This window comes from Glycine max, chromosome 18 (assembly GCF_000004515.6).
Source record: "Glycine max cultivar Williams 82 chromosome 18, Glycine_max_v4.0, whole genome shotgun sequence".
NCBI classification, from domain to species: Eukaryota; Viridiplantae; Streptophyta; class Magnoliopsida; order Fabales; family Fabaceae; genus Glycine; species Glycine max.
The window spans coordinates 58,220,106-58,240,568 of NC_038254.2; the positions used below are offsets into that span (position 1 = coordinate 58,220,106).

At 31.1% G+C, this 20,463-nt stretch overlaps 2 protein-coding genes across 3 annotated transcripts; one reads left to right on the plus strand and one right to left on the minus strand.

The window, feature by feature from the left end:
- Positions 1 to 1,996: 1,996 nt before the first annotated feature.
- Positions 1,997 to 4,847, minus strand: LOC100305591 (LITAF-like zinc ribbon domain-containing protein). The gene is made up of 3 exons (NM_001250649.2): positions 4,537 to 4,847; positions 2,471 to 2,597; positions 1,997 to 2,373 (listed from the first exon to the last, which is right to left on the minus strand). Exons 1-3 carry the CDS (start codon positions 4,740 to 4,742, stop codon positions 2,290 to 2,292), a joined length of 417 nt encoding a protein of 138 aa, NP_001237578.1. The 5' UTR covers positions 4,743 to 4,847; the 3' UTR covers positions 1,997 to 2,289.
- Positions 4,848 to 14,003: 9,156 nt separating this feature from the next.
- Positions 14,004 to 18,070, plus strand: LOC100779868 (uncharacterized). 2 transcript variants are annotated; one of them, XM_006603014.4, is made up of 6 exons: positions 14,004 to 14,106; positions 14,545 to 14,585; positions 15,910 to 15,950; positions 16,041 to 16,423; positions 16,574 to 16,835; positions 17,568 to 18,070. In XM_006603014.4, exons 4-6 carry the CDS (start codon positions 16,236 to 16,238, stop codon positions 17,910 to 17,912), a joined length of 795 nt encoding a protein of 264 aa, XP_006603077.3. In that variant the 5' UTR covers positions 14,004 to 14,106; positions 14,545 to 14,585; positions 15,910 to 15,950; positions 16,041 to 16,235; the 3' UTR covers positions 17,913 to 18,070. The 2 variants fall into 2 exon arrangements, with proteins under 2 accessions (XP_006603077.3, XP_040868175.1); XM_041012241.1 differs by having other exon boundaries at positions 14,021 to 14,106; positions 14,545 to 14,613.
- Positions 18,071 to 20,463: the final 2,393 nt, after the last annotated feature.

The window sequence follows — 20,463 nt, forward strand, 5'->3', positions numbered from 1 at the left end:
TTAATTTTAATTATAAAAAGAGAAAATAATGCATGGATTGATAGTGTAAACTATAAAGGATATAAAACTCATACATAGGATGATTTTTTATTGGTCGATGGAAAGCATATTTTTTTTTGTTTTTTCAAATCACGGGAAATAGATTACGGGAGTTTATAAAGAGTGACAATGCATGCAAGGGATTAGAATTGACGTAGGCATTTGGTAAAAACAAAATAAAATTAAACTATATTTAAGTTCCTTGAGTTGGCTTTTACATAAGCTCCTTCTTTATATATATTTCTCTTCGCCAAATATATGCTACTTATATTTTTAATCAAAATTAGTCTGTTATGCGTGTGTTGTACTGATCGCACCCATTTTTTTGTTAAAATGACTTATGTATAATTATTTGTTTGAAAATAGATGATAGAGCACGTGTTTATATTTTATTTAGTGAGACAAAAGTAAACATTAGAGCAATAAGGATTTATCAAGTAAATTCCATCTTATGCATTTTCATTTTTCTAAATTAATTCAAAATACTTAAAATTATATCTATAAATAAAAAATTGTAAAAAGTAATACATTGAAAATAAAAATAATCAATCTGAGTTAAATAAAATTCAATAAAAAATTAATGATCAATACCCAGAAAATATGCAGTAATTTCATAACATAGTACTTGTACGTTAAAATATGTTTTCTATCCTTAATAAATACTTGAATTTTACTTGAATTTTGTGTTTATTTTCTAATAAGTTTTTTCTTTGTATTGAATTCCTAATAAAATAATAATTTTATTTTTTCTCCTTAGCACCATTTTTTAGTTCGTAATAAATAACAAATTTTGTATTTGTTTCCTAATATTTTTTTTCATTTGTTATTAACCTTTTTATAAGGGGACGGATAACAAATGAAAAATTTACCCAGAAATAAATACAAAATCCATTAATTTGTTAGGACAAAAAAATGCTAAGGATTACAAAAAATTGTTTTATGAGAAAGGAAAAAATGAAAAAAAATTAGAAAGTAAACACAAAATTCGAATATTTATTAAGAACCATAAATATATTTACGCTTACTTGTATAATATGCAAGTATATATATATATATATATATATAACTTTTTTTCCTATCTATTGAATAACATTGAGTGCACTTGAGAACTTTGGGATGGAATTAGGCACACAATTGAAAAACATTTTTTATGGCTTAGTTATTAATTTGGTCCCTTAATTATTTAAAAATATTCAATTAAGTCTCTTAATTTTTTAAAATTCAATTAAATTTTCTAATTATTGAAAAATACTATAATTAGGTCCTTTTGTCGATTCCAGCAATTAGATCAATGGAGGTAGCTGACTTGGCACACCTGGATAGGAGTATAATTCTCAAGTAGAAGTAGAACTATCAAAATGACAAGATTTTGAACTCATTTTCCGGTGATTTTTTATTACAAAAACTTAATTAACAATTTTTAGCCGTCACAGCTCCAATTGGACATAAAGGATCGCAACAAGACGTTTTTAAAAATTAAGGGACTCAATTGATCTTTTAAAAAAAAAATTGGAAGGTGATCTTTTTTAAAATTTAGGAATCTAATTGAGCATTTTTAATAATTAAGGGACCGAATTAATAATTAAGTTTTTTTTCCAGTTGTTTGTTTCATTATACTCAATCATGGGGAGTTCTATATTGTTTCATTGCTGTAAATAACACAATAGTGAATTACGTTAAATATTATATATGCAGTTCATATGGAGCCCGAAACAGAAGTATTTGGAACAAGATTTGAAATAAAAGTCGTCTATTATAGCCGACAAATCATTATTCAAGAAAAATTCATTTTTTATTTCTTAACAGAAGGCACCAAAACTCTCACATAATTGTTCGTTATTTAATAGCTAAATAACTATAGTAAATGAACAAATGGAATATTTACAAATAAATTGCTTCTCGGTATAACAAAAGAACATGAGCACTTGGATTTTTACATAAGAAAGTCACTGCTTTATTAGAAATAATGAGAGGAAGAATATCTCCTCATCACCAGACAACTCAATCCAATTATCAAGGCCAAAATAACAAAATAATGCAAGTAGATTGTGGATGCACGCAATTCTCCTTAAGTATAATATTAACAAAGCATGAGTTTATTACAGTTATGCAACAAAACGTGTATAAGTAGACAATTCAATTTTACATCAAATTCAAGAGCAGGAAGTTTGTCCCATGCTCATGTTAACAGCTTATTCTTAAACAATATAGAAAATGCAAAGACCAAATGGCAGTAAAAGAATTATCATCCTATCCAGACAATGCAAAGCTCTCCTGAGTCCAGTGTGGTGGATCCATCACAGCACAGGGATCTGATTTCTCAAAGTCAGCAACCTACACATGAACATAACAAACATGAACATAACAATATAGCCATTGAGTTGCAATTGGACATTTGGATCAGTGTTATTCATATTCACGACGACACTACCTTTTCTTGACATTTAGGACAGTAGTGATATTTATGCCAAAGGCAATCCATTGAAGGGCAAAGAAAGCAAACTCCAAGCATCATCGGCACAAAGCATCCAACAAATGCTGCTAGACTGGGCTTTGATCTGTTTTTCAGGTCAAAACATCGTAAGAAAACAGAGCCGAGCAAAGTTGTATGATGTAAAAAAATTCAAAATTGGATGTAATCTCCAACTACTTATATTACATATTATGCTTAAATCTTAATCTAGGGAATGAATAAAATCAAGAAAAACGTTTTACAATTGACAAATTTACAGAATGTTAGCCATGCTTATCAATCCCAAATTAACATTTGTCAAGATAGTTCCTCGGTGTGTGTCTAAGTATCTGCAAGTCAACTCAAACTTGACCGAGCCTTAAATCTCAAGACTCAGCTGATTGTATCCAGTCAGTTGAAACATCAACAAGTGAATAATAATTCTTTCTCTTGCCCAACCTAAAGATGGAAAACCATCATCATGAGTTGCATCATCTCCAGCAGATGCTTGTTACACATACATCTCAAACAAGATGCTCTTTTTCAATTGCTAATTGGCATAATGAATCATTTAACCCACACATACAGCCAGTTAGTACAAGATAAACAGCGAAACAGGATCAAAATTTGAACTTGTTAGCAATAACAGAACAGAAGGTCAATAGCTGTGCTGTAAAAGGTTTTAACTAAGTTTTTAGTACCTAAAATATATGCATTTTTTGGTTTTGGTTGTTAATTTTTTTTTTCTATCTGTGTCCCTGTTCAATACGTAGTATTTTTTTAGTTCCTCACCTTATCATTTCAATCTCTATAAAATTGTGAACTTTTATAAAAATTTCTCTTATATTAAAAGATGGCTTAAATGCGTTTTTGGTAAGTTAGCATTTTTTTTTTAATTTTTAGATCCTATAAATTCATTTTTCTAATTTTAGTCCGATGAGATATTTTACTAATTTTTTATCCCCGCAAGATATTTTACTAATTTTTTTTATTTCTGTAAATTTGTGTTTTTTCAATTTTGGTTCTGTAAAGGGACTAAAGTTTTAAAAAAACACAAACTTACAAGACTATAAATGAACAAAAAAAATTACAAGAATCAAAATTAAAAAAACATTAACTTACATGAACTAAAACTGAAAAAAAAAAAACTTACCAGAACCAAAATTAAAAAACGAGTAACTTATCAGAACTAAAATTAAAAAATGAACTTGCATGACCAAACATGAAAAAACTTTAATTTATATGAACCAAAAACATATAAGATTCTCATTTTACTAGAATGACAGGAGGACAGGATGAGCACCGGTAATAACTCGGGCAGGATCCTCTTCAGTTTTTTTAAAATTGGATGAGATCTGAACCGTTGATTAGTTTTAATATTTTATATATAAGATAAAAAACCTAATAACTCTCATCACCTGTCCTGTTGATGAATCGCTCCATATTCACACTGGTATACATTAAACAAGCATCTACAAATATCTATCTATATTATTTACATAAAAATAAAATAATAAATAAATAAATTTGAAATATATATTTAAGCTAAAAATGAATTCGCTGACGCTTGTAAGTATTTAAACAATTTTTTGGTTTGTAAGAACATTTGAATCATTTCAGATTGGGATATTCACCAATGAGTACCTTGCTGGTTTCTACCCGCTGCCCATTAATATGTGATACAAAACATCCACTTACTTCTTTTTTTTATTCATAGGAAGGAATTGAACTCAAGCATAAACTAGACCCTTGTTAATAGATTTTACCTATGGATATTTGTGGGTACATTTTTCCTTTCATTCCAAATCAAGCCAATATCCAATCTCTTTTAAATACGCCATGACTAGATCATAATCCCTTGACGCCACATACTAAATTAAAAAAAAAAATAATAATAAGGACGAAACAAAATCATAATAATAGAATGAGCAAAAAAATTGTTTAACCCTAATAACAATAAAAGAAGAGCGATTTTGATTGCAAATTGAATCTAGTAATTTGTTATGAGATAAGATGATTTGAATTGAAATTGGAGAAAAACCTACCTGACGGTAGTGAGAGCGGTGTCACCGCAGTAAGGGCAGTTGAAAGGAGCAGGAGTGTCCCTGTAAATGGTCTGCTGGATGGGGATGCCCTTTGGATCTCCAAACACCGTGTTAGGAGGGATCATTCCCCTTTGATATTCATTTTCTCCACCGTAATACAATTGCACTGGCACGCCCACCGCCACCTTTTCCTCTGTTTTCTCCATCCTCTCTCTCTCTCTTCCTCTAATCCGATTTGGCTTTTTTAAAATAAAAAAAAATCTTTCATTAATAAATACTACAGAATAAGGCGATTATTCAACTCCAAACGCGTTTCTTCCCCATAGACCCAATCGCCCAAATACCCCTGCCCGGCCGCTAAACAAGAGATTTTATATTTTCTTATTACTTAATCCAACGGCTTTTCTCGTACTGGATTGGAGTTTTTGACACAAAAATACAAATAAAATAAAGAATTATCTAAATAATACAAGGGTAAAATCATTTACATAAACAATATAAAACACGTTAGATAGTGAGAAATCGATTCCCACGAAAAAAAATATGTTGAGAAATCGATGCATCGACAATGATTTTTCAGCATTGAAAACAAAAAAATATTATTTATATAAATAATTTTACACTTGTATTATTTGGATAGTTTTTTATTTTATTTGTATTTTTGGGATCAAAATCTCCTTTCGATCAGTTTTGAAAGAAAAAAAAATCATTAGATTAAATTATTTTGATTTTTTTAATTTATCATTCAATTTATTTGACTTAAAATTGTAATTTAATTTTATTGTATCTAATTTAAAATCGTTTAAATTGTATTTGTTATTGGTTTTAATCATACTTTTTAAAAAAAAAATGCATAAATCTGAAATTGGTCTATGTAAGTTTTAGCTTTTTCACTCTAAATCCTTGTAAGTTTTTTTAATTTATGTAAATTTGCACTTTTACATTTTTAGATCTTGTCGTTAGTTAGTTACGGATTAAAAAATGTTAATACCAACATCATAAAAACTAAAAATGAAAAAAAAAAACTTACAACAATTATATCTTCATTAATATCTCTCATTTTATTTTATTTCTCTTTTTATTACATCATAAATCATATATACTTGTATTTTTTTTCTTTTTTTTACTCTTTAGATATTAGATAACACGGTGGAGCGGATGATCACCAAATATTTTCTTATAAAAAAGACTAAAATCATCAATATCTATATACTAAAACTTGAGTATGACAAATTTACTAAAATACCCATGTATGAGGTGTTGACATCTATCCATTTTCTTGGTTTTTTTTTATCATTTTATGGTTATAGGTAGATGGGTTGGTTTTATGTCACATAGCTTGGTGTGTTGTTGAGTGTTTAGGTTTGGCGTTTCCAACTTCGGTGGTTTACTTTTGTTGGTGGTGTACGAGGCTTCTTCTCCATCGTTTTTGGGTCCTTTCACTAGCAACTTTGAACCTGCTCATTTATCCTCGGTTTCCATTCTTTATTCTTCATTTTGGTGTCTTCTTTAGTTTCACTTTTTGCTTTTGTTTTCAGTTGAGTTTTAGAGTTGTTGATGGCTTCCGTCTTCAATACACCTACTTTGTTGTTTAGCATTTGGGTGTGAGGCTGTGGTTTTGGGTTCGTGATTTCCGATTTTCTATAGTTGAAGGTTCGAGTTTTATCCCTATGTTGTGCATGTGTGTGTTTGTCAGTTTTTTGTTGTTTGCTGATTTTCGTCTCTACATGTTTGCTTTCTTCTGGCACGTGCTTTGTTCTATTTTTTATTGTTAAAAAATTGTTGCTTTTCTTTTCGCTGGCTTCCATTTGTCTATTGATCGTTGCATTGCATTTGCATGGTTTTGGATTGATCATATTATTCCTTTAGAGGCATAATTCTTTGGTTCTGTTTTTTTGCTGTTTGTTGACTTGGCTATTTTGTTTTTGTCTCTTTTCATTGGCTTCCATTTGTGTGTTGATGTTTGGATTGCATTTGCATGGTTTTCGATTGACCATATTATTCCTTTAGAGATATAGTTTTTTGGCTCTGTTTTTTTGCTGTTTGCTGACTTGACTATTTTCTTTTTGGTTGAGGTCGTTGCATGTATTGCCTGAGTAGGTCAACCAATAGTGTGATACTTTTTATGGTATGTTGGCATTGATCAAAATGTTATTGCATGTGTCGTTTAAGTCTGTGTTGGTGTTCTGTTTTTTGTAAACAAAACTTTGTTGTGTTTGTTTTCGGCGACTTCCATTTGTTAGTTGATGGTTGCAATATTATTCCTTTAGAGATATAGTTTTTTGGTTCTGCTTTTCTGCTATTTGCTGACTTGGCTATTTTCTTTTTGGTTGAGGTCGTTGCATGTATTGGCTGAGTAGATCAACCGATAGTATAATACTTTGTATGGTATGTTGGCATTGATCGAAATGTTATTGCATGTGTCGTTTAAGTCTGTGTTGGTGTTCTGTTTTTTGTAAACAAAACTTTGTCGTTTTTGTTTTTGACGGCTTCCATTTGTTTGTTGATGGTTACATTGCATTTGCATGGTTTTGGATTTATCACATTATTCATTTAGAATTGGCAGTTCTATCCAATTTTATGGCAAGGATTCCTGACAAGATTAAGTCTATTGATGGGTCAAGAGAGAAGCTTAAGCTTGGTTTGAGAATCACCGATCTTTGGTTCGTTGGGACTCCCAACAAGTCTGAGCAAGCAAAAATGGTTATTGTTGATTCTGAGGTATGTTTTTTGCTGTTTATTTGGTTGTTGGATTGTTGTTCATATCATCGATTGATTATATAGTTTGCATATTACAGGGTGATCAAATTCATGATGTTTGTAAAGCGGATCAGCTAAAGTCTTGGAAAGTTTATTTGAAGGAAAATTCCACTTATGTTATGCATAATTTCAAAATGGTGAAGAATGATGGTCAATTTAGAGTGTGTGAACATGAGTACAAGTTAGTTTTTATTGGAGTTATTGTTGTTAGAGAAGCTTATTTGCATGAACTGCCTTTTAAGGAATTTAGATTTGTTGAATTTGGAAATGTCGTTGCTGGGAATTTTGTGGTTGGCCTGTTGGTTGGTGAGCCCAGTCACAATTTGTGCTCTCATTTTGATCATAACTTTTTTCCTTTTTACAATGACCTGTTTTTATTTTCTGGTGTTTTAAGATATTATTGGGGTCGTTGATCAGGTGCTCTTTTGGTATGTCTCATCAAAAAATACCAGGGTTGTTTTTAGAATGAAGGATTTGAGGTTATGGTTTACAACAATTTTTCCCCCTCCTATTTATATTTGGTTATTGCCAGTTTATATTGTCAAGGATTTTATTTGCCATGCTGGATGATGGTTATCTGTATTTGATCCTTATGAAGTAATAAATTTAATGTTGTTTCTTTCCTGTAGTGGTGAAGTTTTATCTTGCACACTTTGGGAAAATTACTGTATGCAGTTCTTAGCCTATTTGAATGAACGTGGAAATGATGGACTGATCGTTATTATTTAGACACATGCCAGAATAAAAGATGTGCAGGGTAAGTGTGATGTTGTCTTTACTGATTTGGGTGCTGATTAGATAACTTTTTGTGTTGGTTTTTTTCACACTTACAGGAAGTTATCCAACTTCAGTGAGTAATTCGTTAAAGGCCTCAAAATTATTAATTAATGAACCTGTATTGGAAATCCAGGAATTTAGAGAGAGGTATTTTGGTTATCGCCTTTACTTTGTGCCTGTTAAATTGGTGTATCAACTGTGTTGAGTGTTTTCTGTTGGTTTTTCCTATTTATTCAATTGCCATAGGCTTTTAGATTTAGGTGTTGAGGTCAGCCCAGTTTTGCCACCTGGCGATCAAGGAAGTTCACAACTTTCAAGGGCAAGCCAGCTATCATCAAAGGATGCATTTCTTTCAAAAGCTGAAGCCAAAACTATTTTTGAGATCAATGGCATTTCTGAGGTGGTCCTGTTATTTGTGTTTATTGTGTATTCATTGCAATAAAAAGTCCAATCTTTCTAGATGTGTTCATATCAACATATTATGCCTAATGTCTGGTGTTTATTTAATGCTGGCATTTCATGGTTGGCAATTTGATTGTTATGGTTTTCTGTCAGGATATTGTTTGTGTTATGGTGGGAACTATTAGCAAAATAGTCATGGATAATCATTCATGGTGTTATCTAGCTTGCGTTCAATGTCATGGAAAAATTGACATCCAAACAGGACCATTCACATGCGGATGTGACAAAGATAATGATCAGCCTGTTCTAAGGTAATTGGACTTTTAGTGCATCAGCATGTTTTTATTCAAGATTTTATATTTGACTGGTATGTACATTGGTAGGTATAGAGTTGAAGTAATGGTTAGCCAAAACAATGACAGTAGCAAGTTTTTGCTCTAGGACCGTGAATGTGTTGAATTGATTGGTCAAACAGCTGATGAAGTGAACATGGTCAAGATTGAAGTATTTTTGTGTGTTATCATATACTGCTTCTTATTTTATGTATTATATTTTGTTCTTTTGGTTGTAGCTGGTGATTGGTGGATTTCTCTTCTTTCTAGCAGGATGGTGATGTTGATTTGAATGCTTCTCCTCAAGCACTTGATAGGCTGTTGGGCTATGTGCTTGCTTTTAAGGTCAGGAGTCAATCAAAATTTAGGAATGTTTTTGTTCTTAGATACTCAAATGAATTAGATTTGATCAATGTTGTGCTCGACATGTTGGCTGATACTGACGTGCTGTTTTCTAATGTCTATTTTAGTTGTTGTTGCCATAGCGATATGATGCATGAGTTTGACTATTGTCAACTTATATATGATACAAGCATGTTCAAAAATAGATGCTTCGAATGTTGATTGCAATAATGCTATGCATCCTGAATGTGTAAGTTAAGATTGTTGTCATGATTGTTACATTTTTTTTGTGGCAGAATGCACAAATAAACTTGGTCTGGAATTTGGATATATTTTATTTACTAGTTTATCTTTTATGCAGCAATCTCTGTCTGTGACAACAGACCATGATCCAGTTGCAGGATTTCCTTTAATGTCCAAAAAACGCCTATCATTTGATGAAATTGATGATGAGCTAGGAAGCTCCCAAATTTCCCCAGCCCAACTATCGTCTAAAAAATTAACAAGACATTCTGATAAGAGTGAATTTAGCTGATTCCATATTATTTTGGTTGTCTGTTCACGGTGCTGTTATAATATTGTGGAATTAAGCCAACAATTATGTAGTTTTGCTTATGACTACCTCTGACAATTCCTCTGACATTTCTTTACACCATGCTGATGTTTTGGCCATTTGAAAATCCATTTTTTTGGATTCATGCTATATTGTCTCTTGATACTATACATTTTTGTCTTTTATATTCTATTAGTTCTGAAGCTAACTATGACTTATTTTTAACAACTTAAAATTTACTCAATTATGGGCAATTAAAGCTAAGCAATTGTCTGTTACGGTGCTTTTTCGTGAAGCTTTTAGACGTCTTAAATTGACAATTGCATGTATCATGTGTTGCTACCGTAATATTATAAGTTTTCTTATATTAGACGTGCCACTAAAAACAACTCATTTATTCAATATTAATGATTTGGTTACCCTCGATACAATTGGACTGCTTTTGACGATACAATTGATGATTTATATGCTTCTTTCAAATTGATGTACGAATTAGACTAAATCTTAAAAACAGTGAAAGAGATAAATTGATGTACAAATTAGATCAAATGTTAAAAATAGCGAAGGAGAAAAATTGAAAGCCACATTGGCGACTATATTGATAGTCCATACTCTCTCCTTCTTAATTTGTTTTTGGCTAAACTATTTGCTGAATTCCATTCCCATCTGAATTGCATGAAGATAACAAAAAAAAAAAAACAGATGAATAAAAATAGAATCGCCAGGATTCTCTTAAATTTTTAGTTCCAATTTTCGTTATGGATCCACGTGCTCTTTAAATTAATACAACTTTCTATACTGACATCATATTTCCTCATCTAGAATGTGTTTGACATTAATGTTATCATCCATATCAGTAAAAAAATCCCTCTAGATATAAGTTCAATCATTCCTACATACTCCATTTTTTCAGCTATCACTGCTTGCCTAAAATCATGTGTTGTACATTTCAGTTGTCATTTTTAAGTTCATTGATGGCTTACGCAAGTATAATACCGATTTTAACTAGAGAAAACGAGAACTATATAAAACAAGTCTAATCTATGGACAAAACAAATCAAAAAAGAATTTGTGGTGTGCCAGACAAGCAATATGTAAAGAACTGATGCCCATCTCTGATACAAGGTTTAGTAAACTTCTTTGTTGCATCTTTTGTTAGATATTGTCCAAATAAAATATGTAAGATAGAAATTTTACATTTCAAGTTGAATAGGCAATCTAACAGATTTAAGTGTACAAATAAAACAAATTTGTGTTGCTGAATGGAAAGTTCATTACTATATATACAATATCTTTGATTGCAAGCTTAGTAGCAGTTGCAAAAGTCAATGTTTGTGCCAATGACTATCATCATTTCTATCTTACCTATTTTGAATTATGGCCTTGGTTTGTGTGCCTAGATTGACACCAGACTCTTACATACACAATACCTTTCATTGCAAGCTTAGCAGCAGTCCCAAAACCCAATGTTTATGCACAACCAAGTGTCATGATTTCTATATTACCAATTTTGCTAGCTGTTAATGTTGAATCATAGTTTTTCCCTCTCATCTGGCACTCGTCTCATATTGTAAACCTATTCCGTGTCGTCCAGATTTAAAACAAACTTCTCATACTTTATTTCAAAATCATTCTTCTGTTTACCTTACAACTCACTCAACTTTATCATTTCCCCTTTTTTAATATGCAGAATTACCAACATGCAAACATATATAATCTAGCAAATGGCAGCATCAATAGGCAAGCTATGATCCAGAAGCGGCGAGATGCCTCATCTCCCATTTCTTTCATCTTCTAAATTAATTGTATCTTCTGCAGATTTAAAACAAGCATTTGGTCCTTGATTTCAACATGAGTCTACTATTTAACTTACGATTCACTCAATTATGCCTTTAGCCATTTTCAACATGCAAAACTATCAACATGCAAAGAGATCTAATTCTGCAAAAGCCAGGATCAATAGGAAACGTATCATGCAACAGAAACGACATCCCCATGCTCAGTCATGTTCATAGCCAACAATTAACTGCACTTCGGAATATGATAGTGAGACATCTGATATGGCATGTTTTGCAAGAAATCAATTTACTTAGCTTGCTTAATCACATTTTCTTTTGTTTTCTCTCTATTTTTTAGTCATTGCGTCTAATTCATCAGAAAGTGTAAATTCTGAATCCACACAAGGTACTGCAAAAAGAATGTTTCATGCTCTTTTTTGTTGTGGTTCAAATATTGCTATCATATCTAATTATAATTTTTGCAGGCTCAGGCTCTAATTTTTTAACTGCCTATAAGGATTGCCAATCTCCAACTAATTAGCCTGTAATCAACACTGAAGGTAATAACTATAATTTTGATTTATAATTTCAGATATCAGTGCACATGCTCTTAAATTATTATTCACAATTGTTATCATCATATTGTACTATGGTATTAAACAATTTCAGGATATTCTGATCTTGGTGATCAACTCATGCAATATAGATATTGTAATGCACAAATGTGGTATGATGAAAGAATATCAAATGTGATTTGGCTCCTTTCCGCAGGCGTTTCACTTCTTTACAGCGTATTACTGAGTCTTTAATTAAGGACAGATCCACATCAGGTGTTCAAGGAAAATTACGTTGTCTGGCGATAGCAATTACAGTCTACTGCATTTGGCTGTCTAGGAACAAGCTGATTTTTTAAGATTATCAATTTTCTGTAATAGAGGTTATTAGCAAAATTAAGTTTCTTATGTATAGACAAACGCACCTGTTGCATTTGTTTTAGCATCTCGATATAGGTCTTCTTGTATTAGGGAGACTTTTGATTTTCTTTAACTGCGGGGTAGGCCCCGTTTATTATTGTATCATTTTAGGTTTAATATAATTTACATTTTTTCCCAAAAAAAAAGAATATCAAAAGATAAAAATTGTGGGAGTCCAAGGTTCAGCTTATGTTGTGGAGATGACAAAGTTGAACTGCCATTATTATAAAATCCACCCCAATATCTCCAACAACTTTTGTTTGATGATAATACAAATGATAGTAAAAATTATCAACATAACTTACGAGTATACAACATGATGTTTGCCTTTACTTCTGCTAGTATTAAGCTAGACAAAATAATTAATGATTCGAGAGGACCTCCTACAATTAGAATACAAGGCCAACCATTAACTTCTTTGCCTGCGATGATAACTCCATCTTTGATGTACACTTCACTCCTCCACTCGATCAACATACATGTGCCAGACCACTACTTCATTCCCATCAACACATCTAGACAGAAGAAATAACTCAATGTATCCTGGGTGCTCCTCATCCACTGATAACTTGCAATTACATCAATTTGCATTATTATGACAATTTCAATCCCATTATTAATTTGTATAAATAATATGCAAGAAATCACATTCCATGCCGCAAACATATGAATGAATGTGGTAATCACATAACAATTTTAAGAAAGCATGGACCTCCTCTACAATGGAAGGTGGTTACCCTCGATGCCAACATTAAAGATAAAAGCATTGTCCGACCATGGTATAAGTTCCTCAAGGAAAATGACTCTCATCATGAAGATGAATTATCATTCTATTACCGCATGAAAAAATTTGGGAGATCGTGATTAAAAATAAAGGAAGTGGAAATAATTTTCTTTTTACATGTTATTATATTTTGTTAATCGTTTGCTCCGAACAATCTATCTTTGATCAATATTATACATATATATCTATCTAATATTCGATTATACTTAAATTATTACAATTTAACTAATCAAGCGATCCAACGTACGGGTTGCAAACTAGTTTACATATAGAATAAAATAAGGAAATCAAAATTAGTTGTAACTTGTAAAGTTAGAAACACAAGGGTGCCCAGACCTTAAAAAAAAAAAAAGAGAGAGAGAGAGAATGTGGTATGATCCCGGGGCTGGGGCTGAGAGAAATAAGAGTGGGGGCATTAGAGAGGCATTGTTGTCAGATGACCCGCAAGAGTTCAGAACAGATTCCATAAACAGAATAAGTGCAGACGGATGTGCATTGGGCCTCTCGGCTAGGCATTAGCATTTTGTGCACATCCAACGGCTCCAATCATATCAATTTTCCTTTCTCTTCTTTTCCTTTTAACACAATAGTTGAGTCATGACATCAGTGCTGTGCGCCTGCGCCATCTCGTGAGTGGGGTTTCCATTCAAATTACTTTATCAATTTTAATATCTATGCACCTTTACCTTTACACCGATATTCTTTTTTATTTTATTTTCCATTCCTATCCTAATTGTCCCTTGTATTTTCTCTCTCAGTCACTCTCCATTTCTTGTTGTGTTGTGTGTTTCTCAAGTTTACCTATTAGTTGCAACCAGCCACAGCAGCAGCAGCCCCGATACATTCGGCCATGCCGGTGTCCGTTTCTGTGCGTCCCACTCTTGCTCTTTCTTATTCTCACACCCCCAAAATTCTCTTTCTCTTTCTTTAACATATTTCTGCTTCCCATCTCTGCACCTCAACATCCTACTATATGTGTTAACTATGTTATTAAATTAAATATTACTGATTTCTCACTTTTTGTACCATTGGAACTCGAACCCATTACCATTAGACAAGTTTTACTCCACTTATTTTTTAACTATTATATCTCATAATTAGTTTTTAGATTAGTCTACGGGACATCTCTTAATATAGTAGTAACTTCATCTTCTTTTAATATTTTCTTTAAATCTCAATTTCAATTATTTTTATTACAGTTAATCGTTCGATTGACATTAAAAGTACGAGAAAATATACGACCACATGTATATTCGGTTGATTTTTATTTTAAATTTTTACTTAATTTACCTGTCCAATATTGCAGATACTTCAATTTATCGGATGATTGCCAATTTATATTAAGAGGTAAAGCTTTTTTAGGAGATATTAAGAGGTAAAGTTAATTATAATTGATTTTGAACTATTAGATGCAACTAAGTATGTATTTAAATTACTTTTAATCATATTTAGTTTTTGTTAATTTTTATATAAACATTGAAACATGTACATCATAATAAAATTGATTCTAAGAGTAAATCAAACGTGTCTTAAATTTATATACCAGCATCTCTTAAAAAGAATGAGTTTATAAAACCATGCTTTGATATATATATATATATATATATATATATATATATATATATATATATATATATTTAAAACCATACTTTGATTTATATACCAGCATGTCTTAAATTAAGTATGTATATTTTAAAATAGTTTTTATGTAAATGATTTATTTTTAATTATTTTTTCGGTAACAAACAACAAAAACGATAAACGGTTTCAATAAAGTCCCGGCATTCTTTTCGGTAATCGCGATTCTACCTCCACTCTTATAAAACGAAAAATTGATCTCTTATTGTTGTATAATCTCAATACTTCCCAAATCGCTTAATTCTCTCATACATTGAGTTTTATAGTTTAATAGAAAGATAAATGTTAACAAGTCTTGAATGTACTGGTTAAAAAAATAAAAAAATAATTATTTTTCTATTAAAAAATGTACAAAAATGCACTCTCATTTATTTTTTAGATAAAAAAATTGATTCTCCGATCCTATACTTTTGAAATATGCCTCCATATGATTTTTAATAAATTATTTTCTCTTAATTGATTAACTAATAGTTTTTGGTACTAATTATCAAGATCCTAATAGACATGTATTATTGATATAAATTTTTATATCGTCTATTGATTAAAAATTAAAAAGTCATATTTGATATAACTTTTGTGATAATTATTGTTAAATCCAACAAATATATCATAAAAATAAATTGTGATTGAATACCAATATAAATAAATTACTCCATTGATTCATATCTTTTCTTTTTCTTAGACTTTTTTTTTTCATTCAGATGTGGTCAGTTATATTTAAGCATACAAATATAATAGATATGCCATGCCATCATTTTTTATTTACGTTAATTTTCGTTCTTAACATTCATTCATTTATTTTAAAATATAGTATTTTTTTATTAAAAAAAAGCCATATAGCTCATTAATTAATAAGATAAACAGCTTAAACTAAACAAGGTACAACTAATTCACCAAAAAAAGAAGAAGCTGTCAAAAGCATTTATTTTCTCCTTAAAGTAAAAAGTGAGTATTCTTTGCAATAAAGAGAGTTAATAAATTACATAATAAGTATACAATTAAAATAAGTATTTAAATAGTTTTTATTATACAGATAAGGACCAGTTGCGGTTAAACAAAGTTGTGTTGTTGAAGGTTAGTGTTACCATAATGTTAAATGTGAAAAGACTGAGAAATTAAGGATTAGAATTGTGAGTTTAAGAAATATTTGTAATGTTATTATAGTTTTAATATTTGTGATTGGAAGACAAGAAAGGCTCCAGAAAAGCGCGTGAAGTTTGCAGCCAAAGCAGCGAAGCGAGACAAAATGCAACCCACAGTGGTTCCCTGGAGCTGACAGGTGGTACCCCACATCGTTTACATGAGCGTTCCACACGCGCAGACGGAGAGCGTATGAGATGGATCTGTTTCTACCCTTAAATGAACAACAATGTGAATAATATAATATATCGATCCCAAGCCTCCCTCCGTAGCCAGTTAGTTCTCATTTCTAATATTGCTTCCAAAATCTCTCTCTCTCTCTCTCTCTGGGGGGTATGTGTGTTGTTCAGTACAACTAGTTTTGGTATAGCTAGCTGCTCTTCATTTGATTTTGCTCGCAGTCGCAGGTAATTAATTAATATCCTCCGATCATATGTGTGTGTGTGTATATATATATATATATATATATATATATATATATATATATATATATATATATATATATATATTTGCTTTGTGGTTTGTTTTCATCAATTGGTTGTTGGAAACAATGACAGCTCCAATCCAAATATGGAGGCGATCACTGCTTCCTTAGAGAGGTCTCTTCAAAACTGTTCCTTAAACAATACCAACAACAACCATCAGCAGAGCAGGAGGCCGGAAGAAGATGATGGGTCAGCTACAGATGGAGGCATAGGAATCTCATCCTGCTCAGACGATGTCCCGGACCCGGATAATAGTCATATCTCCGACACCACTTTAGAGCTCAACTCCCACATCTCACTCCCTTATCATTGGGAGCAATGCCTAGATTTAAAGGTTTTTCCTTCTCTTACTTTTTCCCCTCCCCGGCCAGTAATAATCACTTAATAAATATTGTACAATTTTTCTCTCCTCTTCTTAAAAGTATACTTCTTGCATGAAACTGGATCTTGGGTATCCCCATGGATGCCTTTCTTTCCAAGACAACAGTTTTGCACATGCTCATCAGACGAAAACCCTAGCTAGAAAGAAAAAAGGATTTTAATTAATTTTTTCTCTATTAGGGAAGGAACGTCTGTCTGTCATCTTTTCTATGTTATACCATCCTGAAAATCCCTAGATAGCATTAATTGCTTCCGTTCAGTTATTGGGGAAGAGGGTATTCTAATTTGTGAATTTATATATGTACATATGTTAGTCTTACAGTACACAAGAGAATGAAGGGGCCGGACAGGAACAATTAATTAATATCTGTTTGATCCTATATTCTGATTCGGGTGTTAATTTATTTTCCTATTTCCATGATATGACTGATGATTAGTATTAATTGCTTCCGTTCAGTTATTGGGGAAGAGGGTATTTTAATTTGTGAATTTGTATATATGCATATGTTAGTCTTACAGTACACAAGAGAATGAATGAAGGGGGCGGACAGGAACAGTTAATTAATATCTGTTTGATCCTATATTCTGATACGGGTGTTAATGTATTTTTCTATTTCCATGATATGACTGATGATTAGTTTGTGATGAATGAGTTGGTAATTGATTAGTTAACTATATATAACAGACGGGGGAAATATATTACATTAACTGGAGGAACGGGATGAAAGCAAAGGAGGATCCAAGAAGCAGGAGGGCAGATTATAGTGTAAGTAGGGATTGTGAGTCCGAAGAAGAAGAAGAAGAAGAGAGCTGGTACGACAGCGAAGAGTCTTCATCGGAGTCATGCCCTTCTTCATCCAAAGAGCACTATGATGAGGGACAGGTAGAGAAACAGAATAACAATGTTCTGGTGGTGGCTGGGTGCAAGGGCTGTCTCATGTATTTCATGGTGCCCAAACAGGTTGAAGACTGCCCAAAATGTACTGGTCAACTCCTCCACTTCGATCGATCCGAAAATGGCTCTCCATGATTAATTCCCACTCCTCTTTTCTCCTTGTGTTTCCTTCTTCGCTTCTCTTTTCTTTTTGCTGTGACTGTCAAATTAAACTATAGTTCTCTCTTTTTTTGTTTATTATTTTTTCCATGAAATTTTCAACTAAGAGACCCTTCCTCGCATTTCGATTTTCAGACTAGCTTTTCATTAAATTACTGTTATTAATTTTACATTTTGCGGTCCTCAATAAATAAAATGACATATATTCGGTCAATATCTACAGTGCTGGCAGTAAGGTCAGTTTTAGAAGAACGAAAGAATAATATTTGTAATGATTGCGACGTGTAGTGTTCGTGCCTTTTCTTATATTACATTAAAATAAAATTAAAATTCATGTATTGTCTCTTCTTGATGTTTTTGTGTTTTAACCGTTCAGGTCCACTTTAGTTACATGCCTTTCGTAGATTGTTTCATTTTTTATACATATGCATGGTTTGTCCTCTCTCTCCTGTGTTTAGTCAAACTCAAAAACTCTGTCTGAAAATGGCTTTTATATAAACCCACACACAATTGTCTTGGTATTACTTTTCATGATAATCCAATCCAGGCATGCTATATATAATCAGCATATGAATACCTTCCTTGTGTGTTAGGTGCCCCAATTGATAACTTGTTGAATGAAAAGCCTTATAATTCAAATGCCTAGATAACAATAATCTTATAAATCTACACAGCAAAATATGCTGTATGAAGTAGGAGGAATTGAGAGATAAAATAAAAATAGGGAAGAAAGAGAGAAAGTAACAAATATAACAAAATAGAGGCAAATGTTAGCTAAGAATAACAAAAAAATATTTTTATTGAGATGTAAAATTGTATTATTTATTATTTTTTAATATCAATTTAACATGCATCTTATATATTATTTTATGCTTTTAATATTAATTTAACGATTTAACATAATTTCTTATTCCTTTCCATCTATTATTTTTAGTTTTAATTTGAATTTGAATATTTTAAAAAAATTGACAATAAATAAAAATAATAATATATCACAATATAATTATATGTTCAAAAATATTTATTTATTACATATTTTAATGATAATATAATTTATATATTTAGAAATATTTATTTATTTTAAATTATATATTTTAATTTTATAAAATAAACATTGATTCCGTGTATTATACGTGCTAGAATACTAGTTAAAGTACAAAAAACAAATAGAAGAAAAAGTAATATCTGATTATATTTATTAAAAAGGGAATAGCGTTTACACTTCCGGGTGCACTCAATATGCTTTTGAATTGAATGATCTTAGGGTCTGTCTTGTAGTGGTTGAAAGTTTTTTCTTTAATTTTTAAATGTAAACTTCAAATTAAAACGCTTTTGACATAAAAAAAAGGAGCTGAAAACGGTTTTAGCTTATTTTCAAAAAAATAAAATAAAATTTCTGAAGTTAATTTTTAGTTTTTTAGGGTGTCGTTATCACCATCACCAATAATACTACTGTTATCATCCGTGATATATATATATATATATATATATATATTATCATTATCATCATCCATAAGATTGCTATCATTAAACATAAATACTTTAATAATTTTATTAGTATAAGAAACTTTCAGTTTATTTTAAAATTAAACTTAGAGAAAAAAGTAAAACTAAATTTAAAAAATTAAAAAATGATTGTTGTTTTTAAAATTTTGAAACTCAAATAAAAATCACTCCAAAAAGACCTTAGTTTCTTATTGTATATGGTAAAACTTTTTATTTGGAAATTGGAATTGTCTAAAAAAAAAAAGAGAGTTTTTCAAACATTCTTTTTGTGAAAAAAAAAATAATGGTTTCGAGGAAACAGAGATGGAGAGCCCGGAGAGATTCAAATTTGGTGTCGTTTGACCTAAGAAAACAAGTGTTTTCCCTCCCTTGGATAGCTGGTCTAATAACATGATAACACTATCTCAATTCGATATTCTCGCCGTATAAATAGGGTATGATTTAAATTCATATGTTCTGTCAAAAAAGAAAAAAAAAATCATATGTATGGGAGTCTAATTACAGGGGTTGTTATTGTTGAATGCGATTTATATGATACCGTTACATGAATAACATAAAAGTCGCCGTTAATTAAAGTGGCATAATTTAAAGTTTTTTTAAAAATGAATTCTCATAAGCCCAGTTATTACTTATTAGTACAGCTTTTCCTCAATTCAGAAAAAAAGAAATACAACTTCTGCTCTGACAAAACATGGTAAAGAAGTGATTCCCCAAATAACAGCAAATGATCATGGTAAAGTGTGGGTTCGCCAGGGTCAACTGCTTCGGCGTGCTTGACAAAACTCGGAGGGCGGGGGAGGGAAATAATTCTAAATTCTCCCTTTCTACTTCCTTTTATGAAGTTTAAAATAAATCCAACACATTAAATATATTTATTTTTCATTCAATATTTATTTTTGTGGGCTTCACTTACTATTTACTAAGTTTTTTTTTCTCGATTTTCTGGTCTTCAATTAATTTTAACTATGAGTATTAGAAAGTTTGACTTAGAGAGTGCATTACTAATATTTCTTCCTTAAAT